General features: G+C 42.5%; 2 protein-coding genes across 2 annotated transcripts in view; both read right to left on the bottom strand.

Annotated features, from left to right (window-relative positions):
- LOC139530907 (NACHT, LRR and PYD domains-containing protein 12-like) overlaps positions 1-22,196 on the bottom strand; it is a 134,512-nt gene that overhangs the window by 109,522 nt on the left and 2,794 nt on the right. The gene's annotated exons all lie outside the window — the stretch shown is intronic.
- LOC139568714 (NLR family CARD domain-containing protein 3-like) lies at positions 11,978-20,971 on the bottom strand. The gene is made up of 7 exons (XM_071390784.1): positions 20,800-20,971; positions 20,448-20,670; positions 18,303-20,073; positions 17,846-18,019; positions 14,515-14,688; positions 14,135-14,181; positions 11,978-13,598 (listed from the first exon to the last, which is right to left on the bottom strand). The coding sequence occupies exons 2-7, from the start codon at positions 20,650-20,652 to the stop codon at positions 13,069-13,071; spliced, it is 2,901 nt and encodes a 966-aa protein (XP_071246885.1). The 5' UTR covers positions 20,653-20,670; positions 20,800-20,971; the 3' UTR covers positions 11,978-13,068.

The following is a 22,196-nucleotide window of genomic DNA, read 5'->3' as shown; positions in this document are numbered from 1 at the left end:
AATAATAAAACATCACTTGGACCTACTTTATTTTAAACACTGTTCCATGTAATGGAGACAGATGATCGTTATAGATGACATTACCTCCCATTCAGCTGTTTATACCTCTGCTCCAAATGTCCCATTTTGTCCCTTACAGCCTGTTTGAGTTCAGTGAGTACTACTTCCTGTCACTAGCAGCGTATCTATTTTGTCAGTCTGAAAGCTCAAACCTTCTATTCATTATTTAACCTTGTATTGAAACCACAGCTTCTTCCATTCACTAAAATATGGCATTATCAGAGTGCTATTCAAAACCCCACTAACAACATATTACCATTCTATCACGTTTCAGTTAAGACCCAAATGCAGACTGTGTTGACGTAACAATGTTTATTACAGCAACAGGGGCAGGCAAACGACAGGCCAAGGCAGGGAGGGGTCGATAATCCATAGTAGTGGGGCAAAGGTACAGGATGGCAGGCAGACTCAGGGTCAGGTCAGGCAGAGGTCGGTAATCCAGAGTAGAGGCAAAGGTACAGGATGGCAGGCAGACTCAGGGTCAGGCAGAGTGGTCAGGCAGGCGGGCTCAGAGTCAGGACAGGCAAGGGTCAAAACCAGGAGGGCGAGAAAAGAGAGAGACTGGGGAAAAGCAGGAGCTGAGACAAAAATGCTGGTTGACTTGACAAACAAGACGAACTGGCAACAGACAAACAGAGAACACAGGTATAAGTACCCAGGGGATAATGGGGAAGATGGGCGACACCTGGAGGGGGGTGGAGACAAGCACAAAGACAGGAGAAACAGATCAGGATGTGACAGTCCTGGCGTGTTACTTGGGCGCATACCTGGTTGAGCTGGGTGCCGGCGTTGGAACTTAGAGATGAGGCCTGGGTCCAGGATGTCCCTAGCGGAGACCCAGCACCTCTCCTCTGGGCCATAACCCTCCCAGTGTGATAGAAAATGTATGTATTCACCTCATTTGTTGTATATATCACAATTATTTACCTAAACAGTGAGATATTTCTGTCCTGCTAATGCTGAGTTTTATGGTGTCCACTCTAGCTTCCTGGTGATAAAACCTACAGCTGGCATTCCAGTGACAGGATGTGGGGTGGTGGTAACTGTGCTAGAGAGGAGTAGAACAAAGGCCTCAATGGTTCTTAGACATCCTGGCCTGGGAAATTAGGCCAGGGTCGGGGGTTAAGATAACTCCAGGGGCAGATAAAGACAGGATGAGCCCAAAGTGGCTCATGGTGCCCCCCAATCTATATGGGAGGGGTGGAACCAAGCATTCTGGGTATTAGCTATATGAACTGTGCGTTGTCTGTATGGTTCTGACTCTCAGACTAACAGTCAGAACAAGACTGGTGGGCTGACGGTCTCATTATTGCAATAATTAATCAATATTAAATAAAGATGATTGTTTGAAGAAATGACCAAGTCTCTCTCAGTACTGAATTTCCACAACAGTTGTTAGTGTTGTTATTGTCCTGACCGTAGAGAGCTTTTATGTCTCTATTTTGGTTTGGTCATGGGTGTGATTTGGGTGGGCATTCTATGTTCATTTTCTATGTTTTGTATGTCTTTGTATTTGGCAGGGTGTGCTTCTCAATCAGAGGCAGCTGTCTATCGTTGTCTCTGATTGGGAACCATACTTAGGTAGCTTTTTCCCACATGGTTTTTGTGGGTAGTTAATTTCTGTTTAGTGTTTTCACCTTACAGGACTGTTTCGGTTATTCTCTTGTTTATTTTTGTTATAGTGTTCAGTTTCAATAAATCAAGCATGAACACTTACCACGCTGTGCTTTGGTCCGATGATTCCTCTTCTTCAGACGACGAATACCGTTACAGTTAGTAAATGGTGCTTTGTATCAGTCATTCTACTACTGTATAGCCTGGTTGTTGATATTAAATGGTGCTTTGTATCAGTCATTCTACTACTGTATAGTCTGGTTGTTGATATTAAATGGTGCTTTGTATCAGTCATTCTACTACTGTATAGCCTGGTTGTTGATATTAAATGGTGCTTTGTATCAGTCATTCTACTACTGTATAGCCTGGTTGTTGTTATTAAATGGTGCTTTGTATCAGTCATTCTACTACTGTATAGCCTGGTTGTTGATATTAAATGGTGCTTTGTATCAGTCATTCTTCTACTGTATAGCCTGGTTGTTGATATTAAATGGTGCTTTGTATCAGTCATTCTACTACTGTATAGCCTGGTTGTTGATATTAAATGGTGCTTTGTATCAGTCATTCTACTACTGTATAGCCTGGTTGTCGATATTAAATGGTGCTTTGTATCAGTCATTCTACTACTGTATAGCCTGGTTGTTGATATTAAATGGTGCTTTGTATCAGTCATTCTACTACTGTATAGCCTGGTTGTTGATATTAAATGGTGCTTTGTATCAGTCATTCTACTACTGTATAGCCTGGTTGTTGTTATTAAATGGTGCTTTGTATCAGTCATTCTTCTACTGTATAGCCTGGTTGTTGATATTAAATGGTGCTTTGTATCAGTCATTCTACTACTGTATAGCCTGGTTGTTGTTATTAAATGGTGCTTTGTATCAGTCATTCTACTACTGTATAGCCTGGTTGTTGATATTAAATGGTGCTTTGTATCAGTCATTCTACTACTGTATAGCCTGGTTGTTGATATTAAATGGTGCTCTGTATCAGTCATTCTACTACTGTATAGCCTGGTTGTTGATATTAAATGGTGCTTTGTATCAGTCATTCTACTACTGTATAGTCTGGTTGTTGATATTAAATGGTGCTTTGTATCAGTCATTCTACTACTGTATAGCCTGGTTGTTGATATTAAATGGTGCTTTGTATCAGTCATTCTACTACTGTATAGTCTGGTTGTTGATATTAAATGGTGCTTTGTATCAGTCATTCTACTACTGTATAGCCTGGTTGTTGATATTAAATGGTGCTCTGTATCAGTCATTCTACTACTGTATAGCCTGGTTGTTGATATTAAATGGTGCTTTGTATCAGTCATTCTACTACTGTATAGCCTGGTTGTTGATATTAAATGGTGCTTTGTATCAGTCATTCTACTACTGTATAGCCTGGTTGTAGTTATTAAATGGTGCTTTGTATCAGTCATTCTACTACTGTATAGCCTGGTTGTTGTTATTAAATGGTGCTTTGTATCAGTCATTCTACTACTGTATAGCCTGGTTGTTGTTATTAAATGGTGCTTTGTATCAGTCATTCTTCTACTGTATAGCCTGGTTGTTGTTATTAAATGGTGCTTTGTATCAGTCATTCTACTACTGTATAGCCTGGTTGTTGTTATTAAATGGTGCTTTGTATCAGTCATTCTACTACTGTATAGCCTGGTTGTAGTTATTAAATGGTGCTTTGTATCAGTCATTCTACTACTGTATAGCCTGGTTGTTAGTGTAGTTATTAAATGGTGCTTTGTATCAGTCATTCTACTACTGTATAGCCTGGTTGTAGTTATTAAATGGTGCTTTGTATCAGTCATTCTACTACTGTATAGCCTGGTTGTTGATATTAAATGGTGCTTTGTATCAGTCATTCTACTACTGTATAGCCTGGTTGTTGATATTAAATGGTGCTTTGTATCAGTCATTCTACTACTGTATAGCCTGGTTGTTGATATTAAATGGTGCTTTGTATCAGTCATTCTACTACTGTATAGCCTGGTTGTTGTTATTAAATGGTGCTTTGTATCAGTCATTCTTCTACTGTATAATCTGGTTGTTAATGTTGTAAAATTATTTTAACAACGCTAGTCACTTGGGTCTTGTACGTGTGCTCTTTCTTTTCAAAGGCAATTTGCAGCTTTTTTGTCTGAATTCTAATCAATAAAAACTTTGAAAGCATATTTAATTAATCCACTCCAAACTGGCCTGATTGTCACAGCTGCAATACTGATCTTAACCACAAAGTGGGGCTGTAATACTGATCTTAACCACAGAGTGGGGCTGTAATACTGATCTTAACCACAGGGTGGGGCTGTAATACTGATCTTAACCACAGGGTGGGGCTGTAATACTGATCTTAACCACAGGGTGGGGCTGTAATACTGATCTTAACCACTTGGTGGCGCTGTAATACTGATCTTAACCACAGAGTGGGGCTGTAATACTGATCTTAACCACAGAGTGGGGCTGTAATACTGATCTTAACCACAGAGTGGGGCTGTAATACTGATCTTAACCACAGAGTGGGGCTGTAATACTGATCTTAACCACAGAGTGCGGCTGCAATACTGATCTTAACCACAGAGTGGGGCTGTAATACTGATCTTAACCACAGAGTGGGGCTGGAATACTGATCTTAACCACAGAGTGGGGCTGTAATACTGATCTTAACCACAGAGTGGAGCTGTAATACTGATCTTAACCACAGAGTGGGGCTGTAATACTGATCTTAACCCCAGAGTGGGGCTGTAATACTGATCTTAACCACAGAGTGGGGCTGTAATACTGATCTTAACCACAGAGTGGGGCTGTAATACTGATCTTAACCCCAGAGTGGGGCTGTAATACTGATCTTAACCACAGGGTGGGGCTGTAATACTGATCTTAACCACAGAGTGGGGCTGTAATACTGATCTTAACCACAGAGTGGGGCTGCAATACTGATCTTAACCACAGGGTGGGGCTGTAATACTGATCTTAACCACAGAGTGGGGCTGTAATACTGATCTTAACCACAGAGTGGGGCTGTAATACTGATCTTAACCACAGAGTGGGGCTGTAATACTGATCTTAACCACAGAGTGGGGCTGTAATACTGATCTTAACCACAGGGTGGGGCTGTAATACTGATCTTAACCACAGAGTGGGGCTGTAATACTGATCTTAACCACAGAGTGGGGCTGTAATACTGATCTTAACCACAGAGTGGGGCTGTAATACTGATCTTAACCACAGAGTGGGGCTGTAATACTGATCTTAACCACAGAGTGGGGCTGTAATACTGATCTTAACCACAGAGTGGGGCTGTAATACTGATCTTAACCACAGAGTGGGGCTGTAATACTGATCTTAACCACAGAGTGGGGCTGTAATACAGAGGAACTGTTGGGAGACAGTTGTTGTATCCCAAACTGTGTGTTCCTGTGTGACATTCCTACACATTTGTGTGTATGTGTTACAATCTAGACTTGACATTGTTTACAATAGTTACATATGTGTATATAAAGAGGTACAGAACACATATCTATCTGAACCAACCACACATGGGTCTATAATGAGATACAGAACACATATCTATCTGAACCAACCACACATGGGTCTATAATGAGATACAGAACACATATCTATCTGAACCAACCACACATGGGTCTATAATGAGGTACAGAACACATATCTATCTGAACCAACCACACATGGGTCTATAATGAGATACAGAATACATATCTATCTGAACCAACCACACATGGGTCTATAATGAGGTACAGAACACATATCTATCTGAACCAACCACACATGTGTCTATAATGAGATACAGAACACATATCTATCTGAACCAACCACACATGGGTCTATAATGAGGTACAGAACACATATCTATCTGAACCAACCACACATGGGTCTATAATGAGATACAGAACACATATCTATCTGAACCAACCACACATGGGTCTATAATGAGGTACAGAACACATATCTATCTGAACCAACCACACATGGGTCTATAATGAGGTACAGAACACATATCTATCTGAACCAACCACACATGGGTCTATAATGAGATACAGAACACATATCTATCTGAACCAACCATAGAACCACTGAAAGCTCCTGTTAGGGTTAGGGTTGGGTTAGAGAGTTAGGGTTAGGGTTGGGTTAGGATTAAGGATAGAGTTAGGGTTAGGGTTAGTGTTGGATTAGGGTTGGGTTGGTGTTAGGGTTAGGGTTAGTGTTAGGGTTAGGGTTAGGGTTGGGTTAGGGTTAGGGTTGGGTTAGAGTTGGGGTTGGGTTAGGGTTAGGGTTGGGTTAGAGTTGGGGTTGGGTTAGGGTTAGGGTTGGGTTAGGGTTAAGGATAGAGTTAGGGTTAGGGTTAGGGTTAGGGTTAAGGATAGAGTTAGGGTTAGGGTTAGGGTTGGATTAGGGTTGGGTTGGTGTTAGGGTTAGGGTTAGGGTTAGGGTTAGGGTTAGGGTTAGGGTTAGGGTTAGGGTTAGGGTTAGGGTTAGGGTTAGGGTTAGGGTTAGGGTTAGGGTTAGGGTTGGGGTTGGGTTAGGGGTTAGGGTTGGGTTAGAGTTGGGGTTGGGTTAGGGTTAGAGTTGGGGTTGGGTTAGGGTTGGGTTAGGGTTAGGGTTGGGTTAGGGTTAGGGTTGGGTTAGGGTTGGGTTAGGGTTGGTTGGGTTAGGGTTGGGTTAGGGTTGGTTGGGTTGGTGTTCAGGTTAGGTTTTGGTTAGGGTTAGAGTTGGGTTAGGGTTGGGTTAGGGTTAGGGTTGGTGTTAGGGTTAGGGTTAATTACAATTAAAGACTCAGATTTTAGTCAGAGCCTTTACCGTGAATCGAAGTCATGTCTCAAGCTTGGAAGGCAGCTATTTAACCCCTGAACCACCATCACTTTTGGAATAAAGGAACCAATAAACCTATTATTACAATTTTCTGTAGTCGCAAACTCCCGTCCATTCCGGGACCTCCTTGGAGGATTTACTACCCATGTTTAATAAATCCTTGCCGCTCCTAGTAGCTATGGTCCTATTATTATAATTTTCTATGATCTATGTACGTGTTGTTTTTACCGTTAGTTTTTACCTAGTTATTTTCGTTGTTCTCCCGTTTGGAAACTTTATCTATAGTGTTGCATTTGTTGGACATGAAATCTTACCCGTACAAATATAAGCTATTTCCCCGGGGGCGTAAAGTCCCAGTTAATAACCTATTATTTTGTGTCAGAGGACTTTTAAAGTTAATATCACGTATCTTACTCCGCTATATTAGGTTTCCCTCTCTCGTGGAACCTCTTGTCTATAGATTCGGCTCAGATTTATAGATCTCAGTTTCCCTCTCCACCTTTTTTGATACTTCTTTCAGTATTGAATAAGTGCAGTCACCCTGCCCGAGCAGAACCACCCTTCCTTCTCACAAAGCCTATTTAGGTATGTCTTTTGAATTAATGGCTGTCCCATCTGCACAACACGACTGCACCCGTCAACACCTGTTTCAGTATCTCGGCTTAGTCTCGGGACTTGCCTCTCATGACTAAGATTAGTTTAAATTATGGCAGTGCACCTTGCCCCAGGTCTTTTTGCGGACCTGTCTCTGTGTATCGGTCATACAAAACCCCTTGGATCTGTTTGGAATAGCAAAGGTCCTATTATTGATAAATTCTAAACATTTTAGAACATTAAATCAAGGATAACTTAAATCATTCCCCCCAGAATCGAGAATATAGGCTACTGACCTTGTCGCTGACTGGGAAAAGCAATGTTCATTGGATCTCGTCACCACCTCTGTCGTGTACCAGTTCACCACTGGCCTGAAATAAACTCTCAACTCAGAGGTCAGGTCTTTGTCTTACGGATCCTGGATCCGCCCGTGCACGGTTTTCAGCAGTTCCTTGGAACGACAGAGGCAGATTTTGAGTTCCGACTCGAAGGAACAAATTGTTAAAGGAATTTTGATTCCTGTTTATTAACCAATTCAATTAAAACACTGCCCATAAATAAGAATTTGTAAGATAATTATCAGCCAAATGGACAGAAAAAAAAATCTTAAAATCAATCAATCAATAGCATTTATTCTCGAGAGTATTGATCATAATACATTTTACATCAGGTTATATAATAAATATGATGTCATAGGTTTTAATGTCCATCCTCCTCTCGGATACAATGGCAGTATAGTTAGCGTTCTCATTACTGTCTGCCACCTGTTAAACTATCTGCAACCAACCCAAGGTCTCTCCCCTCCCTGGGTAGAGACATCATTCTAGCCTGTCTGTCTGCCACCTGTTAAACTCTCTACAACCAACCCAAGGTCTTTCCCCTCCCTGGGTAGAGACAGAATGTCCTGTAAGGAACACATCATTCCAGCCTGTCTGAAGATAACTCCATTCTTTCTAATAAGGAACATATTACACTCAGCATTATGATTATAATAAGTTTCATTCATACAGTAATGTCTAAGTCAAATGTATACATATTTTAGTCATTAAACACAAAAATCCCGTAACAGGTTCTCAATCAGAGGCAGCTGTCAATCGTTGTCCCTGATTGAGAATCATATATAGGTGGCTTGTTTTGTGTTGGGATTTTGTGGGTGTTTGTTTCCTGTGTCAGTGTTTGTGCCACACGGGACTGTGACGGTTAGTTTGTTTGTTATTTTGTATAGTGTCTTGTTTTCGTGTATATTAAATCATGGAAACTTACCACGCTGCACATTGGTCCTCCGATCCTTCTCGCCTCTCCTCGTCCGAGGAGGAGGAAGAGCTAGACTGACGTTACAATCAGCAACACAGGTAGCTTTCACATGGCTGTGAATGAGCTGAGAGACAAAGCAAGAAGAGCATTCTATGCCATTAAAAGGAACTTCACAATTGAAATTCCAATTAGAATCTGGCTCAAAAATGTTCAATCAGTTATAGAACCAATTGCTCTATATGGCAGTAAAGTATGGGGTCCACTCTCTAATAATGAATTTACCAAATGGGACAAACATCCAATTGAAGTATTGCATGCAGAGTTTTGCAAGACTGTATTGCAAGTACAAAGAAAAACTCCAAAAAACGCATGTAGGGCAGAATTGGGCCAATACCCCCTCCTCATTCGAATAGAAAAAAGAGCCATCAAATTTTACAACCATCTAAAAACATGTGACCCTAAAACATTCCATCACACAGCTCTACAATGTCAAGAGATGAAACCAGAGAAGAGTCCCCTCAGCCAGCTGGTTCTGAGGCTCAGTTCACCAACCCAAACCAACCCCATAGAGCCTCGGGACAGCCCTCAGAAAATCTGGCCCAACCAAATCATCACAAAACAAAAAGAAAAATATATCACCTATTGGAAAGACACCACAAAAAATGAAAGTAAACTTCAACGCTACTTGGCTCTAAACAGACAGTACATGGTGGCAGACTATCTGACCACTGTGACTGATAGAAAACTGAGAAAAACATTGACTAGGTACAGACTCAGTGAGCACAGTCTGGCTATAGAGACCGGTCGTCACAGACAAACCTGGCTGCCCAGAGAGGACAGGCTGTGCTCACTCTGCTCCAGGGGAGAGGTAGAGACAGAGCTGCATTTCCTATTACACTGTGACAAATACTCAGACCTAAGAGCATATTTCTTTCCCAAAATTCTAATTCAATACAAAGAATTTGAAACTATAAAATATGAAGAAAAAATCAAATATTTATTGGGTGAAAAGCCAAAATGTGCAGTTTTGGCAGCCAAATATGTGTCCTCCTGCCACAGCCTGAGGGACAGCCAGTGAAAAATGCAAAATAATGTTGATAATATTTCCCATTTAGTTTAGTTTTGTTTTGTCTTTCATACCAGGTCATATGTCTTCTCAGTCATGTTGACACTGGTCTACTACACTGGTCTACTACCATTGCTTTAATGTATTGTTGTTCTGATTAATATTGTTGTTGTAGCTGTTATTAATGGTAATCCCATGTCCACTACTACTATTATTATTGCTGTTAGTCCCACCATTTATTTATATATAAATATTGTGGCAAACCTCTTCAAGGTTATGAGCATTTGTCACAAATTAAGTGGGAAACTGTCACCAAATTACCCCAGAATGAGAGTTCTTTCGAACAGGACAGTACCTGTGTGTTTGTCTCTCCGTTCTGGTCCACCCAGGTCGTAGGCAAGGTCAAGGATAGCAGGGTTCGGTACACGAATCGGGTTCTCAGTAGGTCCAGGTCCAAACACCAACAGGTAAGTCCAAAACAGTCCAGCTCATACACAGTAAATCCAGCCAATATCTATTGTCTCTTTCTCTATGGTTCACAGATCCTTCCAGCCCTCACTTCCCCTTCCTGGTTTTTCTTGACCCTTTATCTGTGTGTTGGCTCCACCTTCTGAGGGTTCCCCTTGCTTCTGGGACTTGTAGTTTTGGCAGTCGGCCATTTTGTGATCTGTAGTTCTGATCGGGGTGGCCATTTTAGTGATCGGGCAGAGCCCGTTTATTAGTTCTGCTCTCACATATCTGCCATTTATCACTCGACCCCCTTCTTTGCCACAATATATATATATTTTGTATATATATACATATATATTTAATTTAAATTTTTCGATATGTATACTTTGACAATGTAAGTAATAATGAACTTGCCATGTCAATAAAGTCAATTGAATTGAATTGAATTGAATTGAGAGAGTGAACAGCGAGGGCAGAGAGAGAGAGCAGAGAGAGAGAGCTGAGAGCAGAGAGAGCTGAGCGAGCAGAGCACAGAGAGAGCATAGAGAGAGAGCAGAGAGGGCAGAGAGAGAGCAGAGAGTAGGCTGAGAGAGTAAAGAGAGAGAGCAGAGAGAGCAGAGTGAGAGAGAGAGGAGAGAGGGCAGAGTGCGAGAGAGCAGATGGAGAGAGAGAGAGCAGAGACCAGAGAGAGAGCAGAGAGTAGGCTGAGAAAGCAAAGAGAGAGTGAGAGAGCATAGAGTGAGAGAGCATAGAGTGAGAGAGCAGAGAAGGCAGAGAGAGAGAGCAGAGAGAGAGCAGAGAGAGCAGAGGGAGAGAGAGAGCAGAGAACAGAGAGAGAGAGCAGAGAGAGAGTAGAGAGAGACAGCAGAGAGAGCAGAGGGAGAGTAGAGAGAGCAGAGAGCAGAGAGAGAAAACAGAGAGGGCAGAGAGAGAGCAGAGAGAGAGCAGAGAGAGAACAGAGAGTGCTGAGAGAGCAGAGAGAGCAATAGAGAGCAGAGAGAGCAGAGAGAGCAGAGAGAGTGAGAGAGAGCAGAGAGAGCGGAGAGCAGAGAGAGCAGAGAGCAGGCTGAGAAAGCAAAGAGAGAGTGAGAGAGCATAGAGTGAGAGAGCAGAGAGAGAGCAGAGAGAGAGCAGAGAAAAGAGAGAACAGCAGAGCAGAGAGCAGAGAGAGAGCAGGCTGAGAGAGAAGAGAGAGAAGAGAAAGCAGAGAGCGAGAGAGAGCAGGGAGGGAGAGAGCAGAGAGAGAGAGCAGAGAGTGAAAGATAGAGCAGAGAGAGGGCAGCGAGAGCAGAGAGAAGAGATAGCAGAGAGAGCAATAGAGAGCAGAGAGAGCACAGAGAGAGCGGACAGCAGAGAGAGCAGAGAGCAGAGAGAGAGCAGAGAAAAGAGAGACAAGAGAGAGAGAGCAGAGTAGAGAAAGTAGAGAACAGAGAGAGAGAGCAGAGAGAGCAGAGGGAGAGAGAGAGAGAGAGAGCAGAGAACAGAGAGAAGAGAGAGTAGAGAGAAGAGAGCAGAGATATAGAGCAGAGAGAGCAGAGAGAGACAGCAGGGAGAGCAGAGGGAGCAGAGAGCAGAGTGAGAGAGAACAGAGAGAGCAGAGAGAGCAGAGAGTGCTGAGAGAGCAGAGAAAAGAGAGAACAGCAGAGCAGAGGGAGCAGAGAGCATAGAGAGAGAGAGAGCAGAGAACAGAGAGAGAGCAGGGAGCAGGCTGAGAGAAGAGAGAGCAGAGAGAAAGAGAGCAGGCTGAGAGAGCAGAGAGTGAGAGATAGAGCAGAGAGAGCAGAGAAAAGAGAGAGAGCAGAGCAGAGAGAAGAGAGAGGGCAGAGAGAGCAGAGAGCAGAGAGGGAGAGCAGAGAGAGAGAGCACAGGGCAGAGAGAGCAGAGACAGACAGCAGAGAGAGCAGAGAGAGCAGAGAGAGTCTGTTGCTATAGTGACCCTGCATCACAACACTCTTGTCGTACAAATTGTACAGTTTGTTTAATTTATTTTACATATTTAATCGTTTTGTATTTAATTTCATATTTGTTTCATGTTTCAACCAGTCGCAGGTTAACGTCAACCTGACAGAGGAAACGTAACATCAATAACCAAACTGTTTTCACAATTAACATGCTTTTCTTGTTTCAAGTATGTTTTATTATAAAAGTACAATATATCCTTGTATACTTGTACAACTATGGAGCGTATATCCATATATAATTATACAATTTGTTATTCAACATAAAAGACAACAACAAATGATCACATTGGTATTTTAACACAAAATTATAGGAAGACGTGTGTGTGTGTGTGTGTGTGTCCACTGTGTGTGTGTGTGTGTGTGTGTGTGTGTGTGTGTGTGTGTGTGTGTTTCTCCAGTGTGTGTGTGTGTGTGCGTGTGTGTGTGTGTGTGTGTGTGTGTGTGTGTGTGTGTGTGTGTGTGTGTGTGTGTGTGTGTGTGTGTGTGTGGTGTGTGTGTGTGTTTGTTTGTCCAGTGTGTGTGTGTGTGTCCTGTGTGTCCAGTGTGTGTGTGGGTGTGTGTGTTTGTCCAGTGTGTGTGTGGGTGTGTGTGTTTGTCCAGTGTGTGTGTGTTTGTCCAGTGTGTGTGTGTGTGTGTGTGTGTATCTGTCCAGTGTGTGTGTGTGTATCTGTCCAGTGAGTGTGTGTGTGTGTCCAGTGTGAGTGTGAGTGTGTGTCCAGTGTGTGTGTGTGTCCAGTGTGTGTGTGTGTGTGTGTGTGTGTGTGTCCAGTCTGTCTGTGTGTGTGTGTCCAGTGTGAGTGTGTGTGTGTCCAGTGTGTGTGTGTGTGTGTGTGTCCAGTGTGTGTGTGTGTCCAGTGTGAGTGTGTGTGTGTGTGTGTCCAGTGTGTGTGTGTGTCCAGTGTGTGTGTGTCCAGTGTGAGTGTGTGTGTCCAGTGTGAGTGTGTGTGTCCAGTGTGTGTGTGTGTCCAGTGTGTCCAGTGTGTGTGTGTGTGTGTGTGTGTGTGTGTCCAGTGTGTGTGTGTGTGTGTCCAGTGTGTGTGTGTGTCCATGTGTGTGTGTGTGTGTGTCCAGTGTGTGTGTGTGTGTCCAGTGTGTGTGTGTGTGTGTGTGTGTGTGTGTGTGTGTGTGTGTGTGTGTGTGTGTGTGTGTGTGTGTGTGTGTGTGTGTGTGTGTGTGTGTGTGCAGTGTGTCCAGTGTGTGTGTGTGTGTGTGTGTGTGTGTGTGTGTGTTTGTCAGGTTATTATTTCAGGGACACTGAGGAGTCAACATAATGAACCCTAAACCCTGGATAGAGGGGCTCAGTGAATGTGGAGGTGAATGTGATCAGGTGGGTCAGTGTGTCAGAGGAGGCTCTATAGAAGGACAGAGTGCCGGCTGGCCAGTCCAGATACACTCCTACTCTGTGGGAGCTGGAAGTGGGGACGTCTATGGGAGTCCGATTACAATTGTGCCAGGCTCTGTATCTGTTGTCAGAGCAGCGCAGACTCCAGGACGTGTCATTGTATCCAATCAGACTGTCATCACCCTCTCCTCTCCTGCTGATTCCCTTATATGTCACTCCTATTTCAGCCCCCCTCCCACTCCACTCTACCTCCCAGTAACAGCGCCCAGTCAGACCCTCTCTACACAGCACCTGTCCACAGTCCTCAAATCTCTCTGTGTGATCAGGATACGGCTGCTCCTCTCTCCTACGTGTCACCTTCCTGTTCTCCTCAGACAGAGAGAGGAGTCTGTTTACTGTGTTTGGGTCCAGTGTGAGATCACAGACATCTGATGGATGAAACCAGACACAATATTAGAAATCATCATCATTCACATTAGAATGTTAACTCACTTTTCACTAATTCATTTAATGTAGATGTTTCTAGGTATCAAAAGGAGAAGTTAAGGTAACTTGAGACTTGTTGAATGATCATCTGTTATACTGTATGGTAATATAAAACACACTTATTCCCATTAATTACACACACACACACACTCACACACACACCTCTATGCATGCCTGAACACACACACACACAAATGTTGAACACACACACACACAGATCGTGAACAAACAAAGAGACATTTCTTATGTAACACAATCACCTCACACACACACACACACACACACACACACACACACACACACACACACACACACACTCTCAAAGCAACTCTTTGTAAACTTTGGTGTCCCTGATTTCTGCTTCTGTAGAACTACAGCTGATATTTAATATGACCAAGTAAGTAATGATGGTGGTCTTTGACTTAACTTGAATTAAGACTTATTCTTAGTCATATTCTTCACAGCAGTCAACACTCACATTTTCTAAGCCCAGGTTTCATTGTGTTCTCTCCACCATGTTCCACACTGTAGCGGTAAGCAGAAGAACAGACAGTCATTGAGTGATACACCTGAACTCACACACACACACACACACACACACACACACACACACACACACACACACACACACACACACACACACACACACACACACACACACACACACACACACACACACACACACACACACACACACACACACACACACACACACACACACACACACACACACACACACACACACACACACACAGTCAGCATATAACTGTGTCCAAGTGGTGGTCAGAATGTTAGTCTTAACCAGCCTGATAAGTCAAACATGTCTGATATGAACATGGACATAAACCCTCTACATACTTGAGTTTCTCCAGTCTGCAGTGTGGATCCTCCAGTCCAGCAGAGAGCAGTCTGACTCCTGAGTCTCCTGGGTGATTGTAGCTCAGGTCCAGCTCTCTCAGGTGTGAGGGGTTTGATCTCAGAGCTGAGACCAGAGAAGCACAGCCTTCCTCTGTGACTAGACAGCCTGACAGCCTGCAAAGAGTCAAATCATATTAAAATCACACTGATATTCTTTGGTGGTGAAAATAGTGGCAACATATTTTTCTCCATATTCATGTCAAACCCTGATCTGTTTCACCTGTCTTGTGATTGTCTCCACCCCCTCCAGGTGTCACTTATTTCCCTGGTGTATTTATCCCTGTGTTTCCCTGGTGTATTTATCCCTGTGTTTCCCTGGTGTATATATCCCTGTGTTTTCCTGGTGTATATATCCCTGTGTTTCCCTGGTGTATATATCCCTGTGTTTCCCTGGTGTATATATACCTGTGTTTCCCTGGTGTATTTATCCCTGTGTTTCCCTGGTATATATATCCCTGTGTTTCCCTGGTGTATTTATCCCTGTGTTTCCCTGGTGTATTTATCCCTGTGTTTCCCTGGTGTATTTATCCCATGTTTTACAGCGAAAACACCACGTATATTTATGTTAGCTCACCACCAAATACAAAAAAGGACAGACATTTTTCACAGCACAGGTAGCATGCACAAAGCCAACCTAACTAACCAAGATCCAACCAAACTAACCAAGAAACAACTTTATCAGATGACAGTCCTATAACATGTTACACAATAAATCTATGTTTTGTTCGAAAAATGTGCATATTTGAGCTATAAATCAGTTTTACATTACTGCTACCATCACAGCTACAGTCAGAAATAGCACCGAAGCAGCCAGAGTAATTACAGACACCAACGTCAAATACCTAAATACTCATCAAAAACGTTTTCTGAAAAATATATGGTGTATAGCAAATGAAAGACAAAGATCTTGTGAATACAGCCAATATTTCCGATTTTTTAGTGTTTTACAGCGAAAACACAATATAGCGTTATATTAGCTTACTACAATAGCTAACGCACAACAGCATTGATTCCAGGTAATCGGTAGCGATAGCACAGTTCGACAGATATATGAAATAGCATCCCAAAATGGGTCCTACTTTTGGTGAGCTTCCATCAGAATGTTGTACAAGGGGTCCTTTGTCCAAAACCGTCTTTGTTTGGATTCAGAACGACCTCTTTCCCTCTTGAATTAGCAAGCACACTGGCCAAGTGGTGCTAAGCTCTCCTTCGTGAACAAAGTCAAACAACGCAACACGCCTAACGTCCCGAATAAATTTCAATAATCTAATAAAACTATATTGAAAAAACATACTTTACGATGATATTGTAACATGTATCAAATAAAATCAAAGCCGGAGATTGTATTCGCCTATAACGACAGCTTTCCAGAAGGCGATTCCAGGTTCATCTTCGCGCTTTCGAAAAAACAGGAAATGGCGGACACGTCATTCCAAGAGGATTTATTCCACCTCAGACCAAGATAATCAACTCATTTCTTCTCTCACTTCCTCTTGACATCTAGGGGAAGGTGTATGACGTGTTTGTATACCAATACGTATCATGCCCATTTATAGGCAAGCCCTTGAACAGAGACCTCGAGTTCAGAAATCTCACTTCCTGATAGGAAGTGGGCTGCAGAATGAGTTCTGTTTCACTTAGAGAAATAATTCAAACGGTTTTAGAAACTAGAGAGTGTTTTCTATCCAATAGTATTAATAATATGCATATTGTACGAGCAAGAATTGAGTACGAGGCCGTTTGAAATGGGCACCTTTTTCCAAGTTACTCAATACTGCCCCTGCAGCCATAAGAAGTTTTAACAACACTATCAACAAGGCAGGTCCTACAGGCCATAGTTTTATCGCATCTTGACTACTGTTCAGTCGTGTGGTCAGGTGCCACAAAAAAGGATTTAGGAAAGTTGCAATTGGCTCAGAACAGGGCAGCACGGATGGCCCTTGGATGTACACAGAGAGCTAATATTAATAATATGCATGTCAATCTCTCCTGGCTGAAAGTGGAGGAGAGATTGACTTCATCACTGCCAGTATTTGTAAAATGTGCTGACATTCTGAATGTACCGAGCTGTCTTTTTAAACAACTAGCTCACAGCTCAGACACCCATGTATACCCCACAAGACATGCCACAAGAGGTCTCTTCACAGTCCGCAAGTCCAGAACAGACTATGGGAGGCGCACAGTACTACATAGAGCCATGACTACATGGAACTCTATTCCACAGTACTACAGAGAGCCATGACTACATGGAACTCTATTCCACAGTACTACATAGAGCCATGACTACATGGAACTCTATTCCACAGTACTACATAGAGCCATGACTACATGGAACTCTATTCCACAGTACTACATAGAGCCATGACTACATGGAACTCTATTCCACAGTACTACATAGAGCCATGACTACATGGAACTCTATTCCACAGTACTACATAGAGCCATGACTACATGGAACTCTATTCCACAGTACTACATAGAGCCATGACTACATGGAACTCTATTCCACAGTACTACATAGAGCCATGACTACATGGAACTCTATTCCACAGTACTACATAGAGCCATGACTACATGGAACTCTATTCCACAGTACTACATAGAGCCATGACTACATGGAACTCTATTCCACAGTACTACATAGAGCCATGACTACATGGAACTCTATTCCACAGTACTACATAGAGCCATGACTACATGGAACTCTATTCCACAGTACTACATAGAGCCATGACTACATGGAACTCTATTCCACAGTACTACATAGAGCCATGACTACATGGAACTCTATTCCACAGTACTACATAGAGCCATGACTACATGGAACTCTATTCCACAGTACTACATAGAGCCATGACTACATGGAACTCTATTCCACAGTACTACATAGAGCCATGACTACATGGAACTCTATTCTACATCAAGTTACTGATGCAAGCAGTAAAAATTAGATTTTAAAAAATGATTAAAAAAACACCTTATGGAACAGCGGGGCCTGTGAAGAGATACACACATTGGCACACACACACACACACACTAACATACTCACTATAAACATGGATTTAGTACTGTAGATATGTGGTCGGGGCCTGAGGGCACACAGTGTGTTGTGAAATATGTGAATGTATTGTAATGTTGTAACATTGTATAAACTGGCTTCATTTTACTGGACCCCAGGATGAGTAGCTGCTGCTTTAGCAGGAACTAATGGGGATCCATAATAAATACAATACAATACAAATACTTGTTGACCAACTACAGGAATACTGACCTCAGAGTCTCCCGTTTACAGTGGGGATTCCCCAGTCCAGCAGAGAGCAGCTCCACTCCTGAATCCTTCAGGTCATTGTTACTCAGATCCAGCTCTCTCAGGTGTGAGGGGTTTGACTCCAGAGCTGAGACCAGAGAAGCACAGCCTTCCTCTGTGACTCCACAGCCTGACAGCCTGACAAAGAGATCATCATGACTTCACAAACACACTGTTAATTTAACAGTAGTGTAGAAGGACAATGGCAGATGCATTTAGTTAATTCTCCCAAACAACATAAAGATTAATCTTCTGTCTTCTAGAACTATATGGTCATTTTGTTATACTAATGTAAACATCAATGCATTGATTCAGTATGTTATTCAATATAATATTATATACATATTATAATACATCATTTTCTCTAAACTGAATATTGCTTCCTGATGATTAGTTCTTATATGTCATTTTATTTACTCACAGAACAGCTCTGGAGGCTTTGACCACTGGCAGCAGCCTCAGAAGACCTTCCTCTGATCTGGAGTATTTCTTCAGGTCAAACACATCCAGCTCCTTTTCTGAAGTCAGCAACACAAAGACCAGAGCTGACCACTGTGCAGGTGACAGTTCGTCTTCTGAGAGACTTCCTGATCTCAGGTATCTTTGGATCTCCTCCACTAGAGAATGGTCATTCAGTTCATTCAGACAGTGGAACAGATTGATGCTCCTCTCTGGAGAGGGATTTTCCCCGATCTTCTCCTTGATGTACTTGGCTGTTTCTTCATGGCTCTGTGAGCTGCTTCTTGTCTTTGTCATTAGACCTCGTAAGTGCTTCTGATTGGACTCCAGTGAGAGGCCCAGAAGGAAGCGGAGGAAAAGGTCCAGGTTTCCCGTCTCACTTTGTAAGGCTTTATCCACAGCACTCTTGTAGAAAGTAACTTCAGACTTGTTGTTTGTTTGCAGTTCGTCCATTAGATTCTCATTGTTGTTGATGAATGTGAGGAACACATATACAGCAGCCAGAAACTCCTGAATGCTCAGATGAACAAAGCAGTACACCTTGTCCTGGTACAGCCCACATTCCTCTTTAAAGAGCTGTGTGCACAATCCTGAGTACACTGAGGCTTCATTGACATCAATGCCAGCCTCTTTCAGGTCTTCTACATAGAAAATCAGATTGCCATTCACAAGCTGCTGAAAAGCCAGTTTTCCCAGTGACAGAATGATCTCTTTATTCCAGTGTGGACCTGTCTCTTCTTTCCCAAGATACTTTTCATTCTTCTGTTTGGTATGAAACTCCACAAGGTGTGTGTACATCTCAGTCAGAGTCTTGGGCATCTCTTCTCTCTTATGTTTCAGCATGTGTTCAAGGACTGTTGCAGAAATCCAACAGAAGACTGGAATGTGGCACATGATGTGGAGGCTCCTTGATGTCTGTATGTGTGAGATGATTCTGCTGGCCAGGGCCTCATCACTGAATCTCTTCCTGAAGTACTCCTCCTTCTGTGGGTCACTGAACCCTCGTACCTCTGTCACCTGGTCAACACACACTGAAGGGATCGTATTGGCTGCTGCAGGTCGGGTAGTAATCCAGAGGAGAGCAGAGGGAAGCAGATTTCCCTTGATGAGATTTGTCAGCAGAACATCCACTGAGGTTGACTCTGTGACGTCCCAACAGATCTTGTTCTTCTGGAAGTCTAGGGGCAGTCGGCACTCATCCAGACCATCAAAGATGAACAGAACTTTGTACTTGTTGTAGATGGAGATTCCTGATTGTTTGGTTTCCATTGAGAAGTGATTGAGGAGTTCAATGAAAGTGTGTTTGTCCTCTTTCATCAAATTCAGCTCCCGGAAAGGGAATGAAAATACAAATTGGACATCCTGATTTGCTTTTCCTTCAGCCCAATCCAGAATGAACTTCTGCACAGAGACTGTTTTTCCAATGCCAGCGACTCCCTTTGTCAGCACAGTTCTGATAAGTTTGTCTTGTCCAGTTAAGGGTTTGAAGATGTCGTTACATTTGATTGCAGTCTCTGGTCTTGCTTGTTTCCTGGTTGTTGTCTCAATCTGTCTCAGCTCATGTTCATTATTGACCTCTCCTGTTCCGCCCTCTGTGATGTAGAGCTCTGTGTAGATCTTATTGAGAAGTGCTGGGTTTCCTTGTTTAGCGATCCCCTCAAATACACATTGAAACTTCTTCTTTAGATTAGATTTGAGTTCACGTTGGCAAATCACAGCAAACTCATCTGAATCTAGGAATAACACAGAGGATATTAATATTACGTCTGTTTTAATGCCTACAGTATTGAAGGACTGTTATAAAGTTTTACATTATAATAATTTTTTCTCTTAACTGACTGTATAAATGTGTAAATGTTTTCATAATGCATTACAGACTGGTGTGACTGATTATATTATTATTGGTATTATTGATGGTATTATTAATGTTGTCTCTCTCTCTAAATTAATCACCACAACACATCCCTGCTGCTACTTGATGAGGTCACTAGGTGTTGTGTTAAGGCTGCTACAATATCATTGAGTTACACAGCTACTTTAGCTGTACTTTAGCTACAGCTTTTAAATGTTATAAAACAGCATTCAACATGAGGCAGACAGCTCTTACATTTCTCCAGTGTGTCAGCAAGCTCCTTCTGGTTCATTTTCCTCAGGAGGTGCAGTGTGATCTTCAGAGCCCCCTCTCTGGCACTGCTCTCCTGCTTCTCATCTTCAGCATCCACCACTTCCTGCTTCTGACTCTCAAAGCCTTCTGGGAGTTCTGGACTAAGAATCCTCTTGAACATCTTCAGCTCGTTCTTCACAAATGTCATAATATTCTCTTCAAGCAACTGAAATAAGTAAATTAAATAAGTTAAGCAAGAGAAGAAATGCATTCTCATTAACACATTAATGAATGATTGACAGATCAACTTTTCTTGAGGTAAACAAAAACAAATGTACATAACAGGACCACATACACTGAATATGGAGTCCAGGTCTGTTTGATGACTCTGGGAAGACTGACCACTGAGAATCTCTGACTCTGATCTCTCCTGTTGGTTTCTGTGGACAAAACATGAGATTACATCTCCTCATCCAGGGAGTACACACACACACACACACACACACACACACACACACACACACACACACACACGGAGGGAATGTTGTGTTTGTTTAATATTGTTTCAGGACTATGAAAATGGACAAAATGATTAGCCTATGGATTATGAACATAACAAAAAGAAATGTGAAAATGGGAGAGGAGAAATGACTACAGACAGTGTTGTTTAACTCACTGACCATGACCCATGAGTTCTTCTTACCTTTGTTCAGTAGAAAAGTCTCCCTCTCTAAAGTATATAGGATGCATCATAGACCAGTCACTCTTCATGGACACACAGCTGGGTACAGGGGAGGCTGGTCTCTCCTGCTTGATTTGGCTTCAACACAACAGAGACAAACATTACATCTCTCATCTACTCTGAGCTCAGATGGGGAAACATAAGAAGAGTTTCATTCTAAAAAGCTATATATCCATTTTCAGAAATGTTCGTAAATTAGCTTTTATTGTTTAAAGAAGTTATGTTTATGTTAAATTATGTTTTTTTTGCTAAATGAGGAGATGGCACGTGGGTACCTGCTGCTATAAACCAATGAGGAGATGACACGTGGGTACCTGCTTCTATAAACCAATGAGGAGATGGCACGTGGGTACCTGCTTCTATTAACCAATGAGGAGATGGCACGTGGGTACCTGCTTCTATAAACCAATGAGGAGATGGCACGTGGGTACCTGCTTCTATAAACCAATGAGGAGATGGCACGTGGGTACCTGCTTCTATAAACCAATGAGGAGATGGCACGTGGGTACCTGCTTCTATAAACCAATGAGGAGATGGCACGTGGATACCTGCTTCTATAAACCAATGAGGAGATGGCACGTGGGTACCTGCTTCTATAAACCAATGAGGAGATGGCACGTGGTTACCTGCTTCTATAAACCAATGAGGATATGCAGCACGAACTGCGTCACAAATAGAACTGACTTCTAGACGCTCGTTGGCGTGTGTCAGTGTGTCATTTTTAATAACGAAATTAATTTAGCGACGCGAGCGTTATAGTCAGCCCCGCCAAAAGGCTGGTGTCGTTACTCTGCCTTCTCCGGTGGAATGTTGAGGTAAATTTACTAACCGGGAGGGTTGAATTATGTAATTTATTGGTGGGCTGGAAGACGCACTCTTGTCTTTTCTATTCCGAGGTTGTTTACTCACAATATCAGATATTAAGATGTGTTTTATAATGCATGTATACTAAGGTTGAGGCTCTGACTAGTGATTATTTACCCGGGGTTCAATACCTGCTATTGTCACTA

Source organism: Salvelinus alpinus, chromosome 1, assembly GCF_045679555.1.
Source record: "Salvelinus alpinus chromosome 1, SLU_Salpinus.1, whole genome shotgun sequence".
NCBI classification, from domain to species: domain Eukaryota; kingdom Metazoa; phylum Chordata; class Actinopteri; order Salmoniformes; family Salmonidae; genus Salvelinus; species Salvelinus alpinus.
Note: the sequence above shows the minus strand (reverse complement) of the source record. Positions and strands in the feature narration are given on the sequence as shown.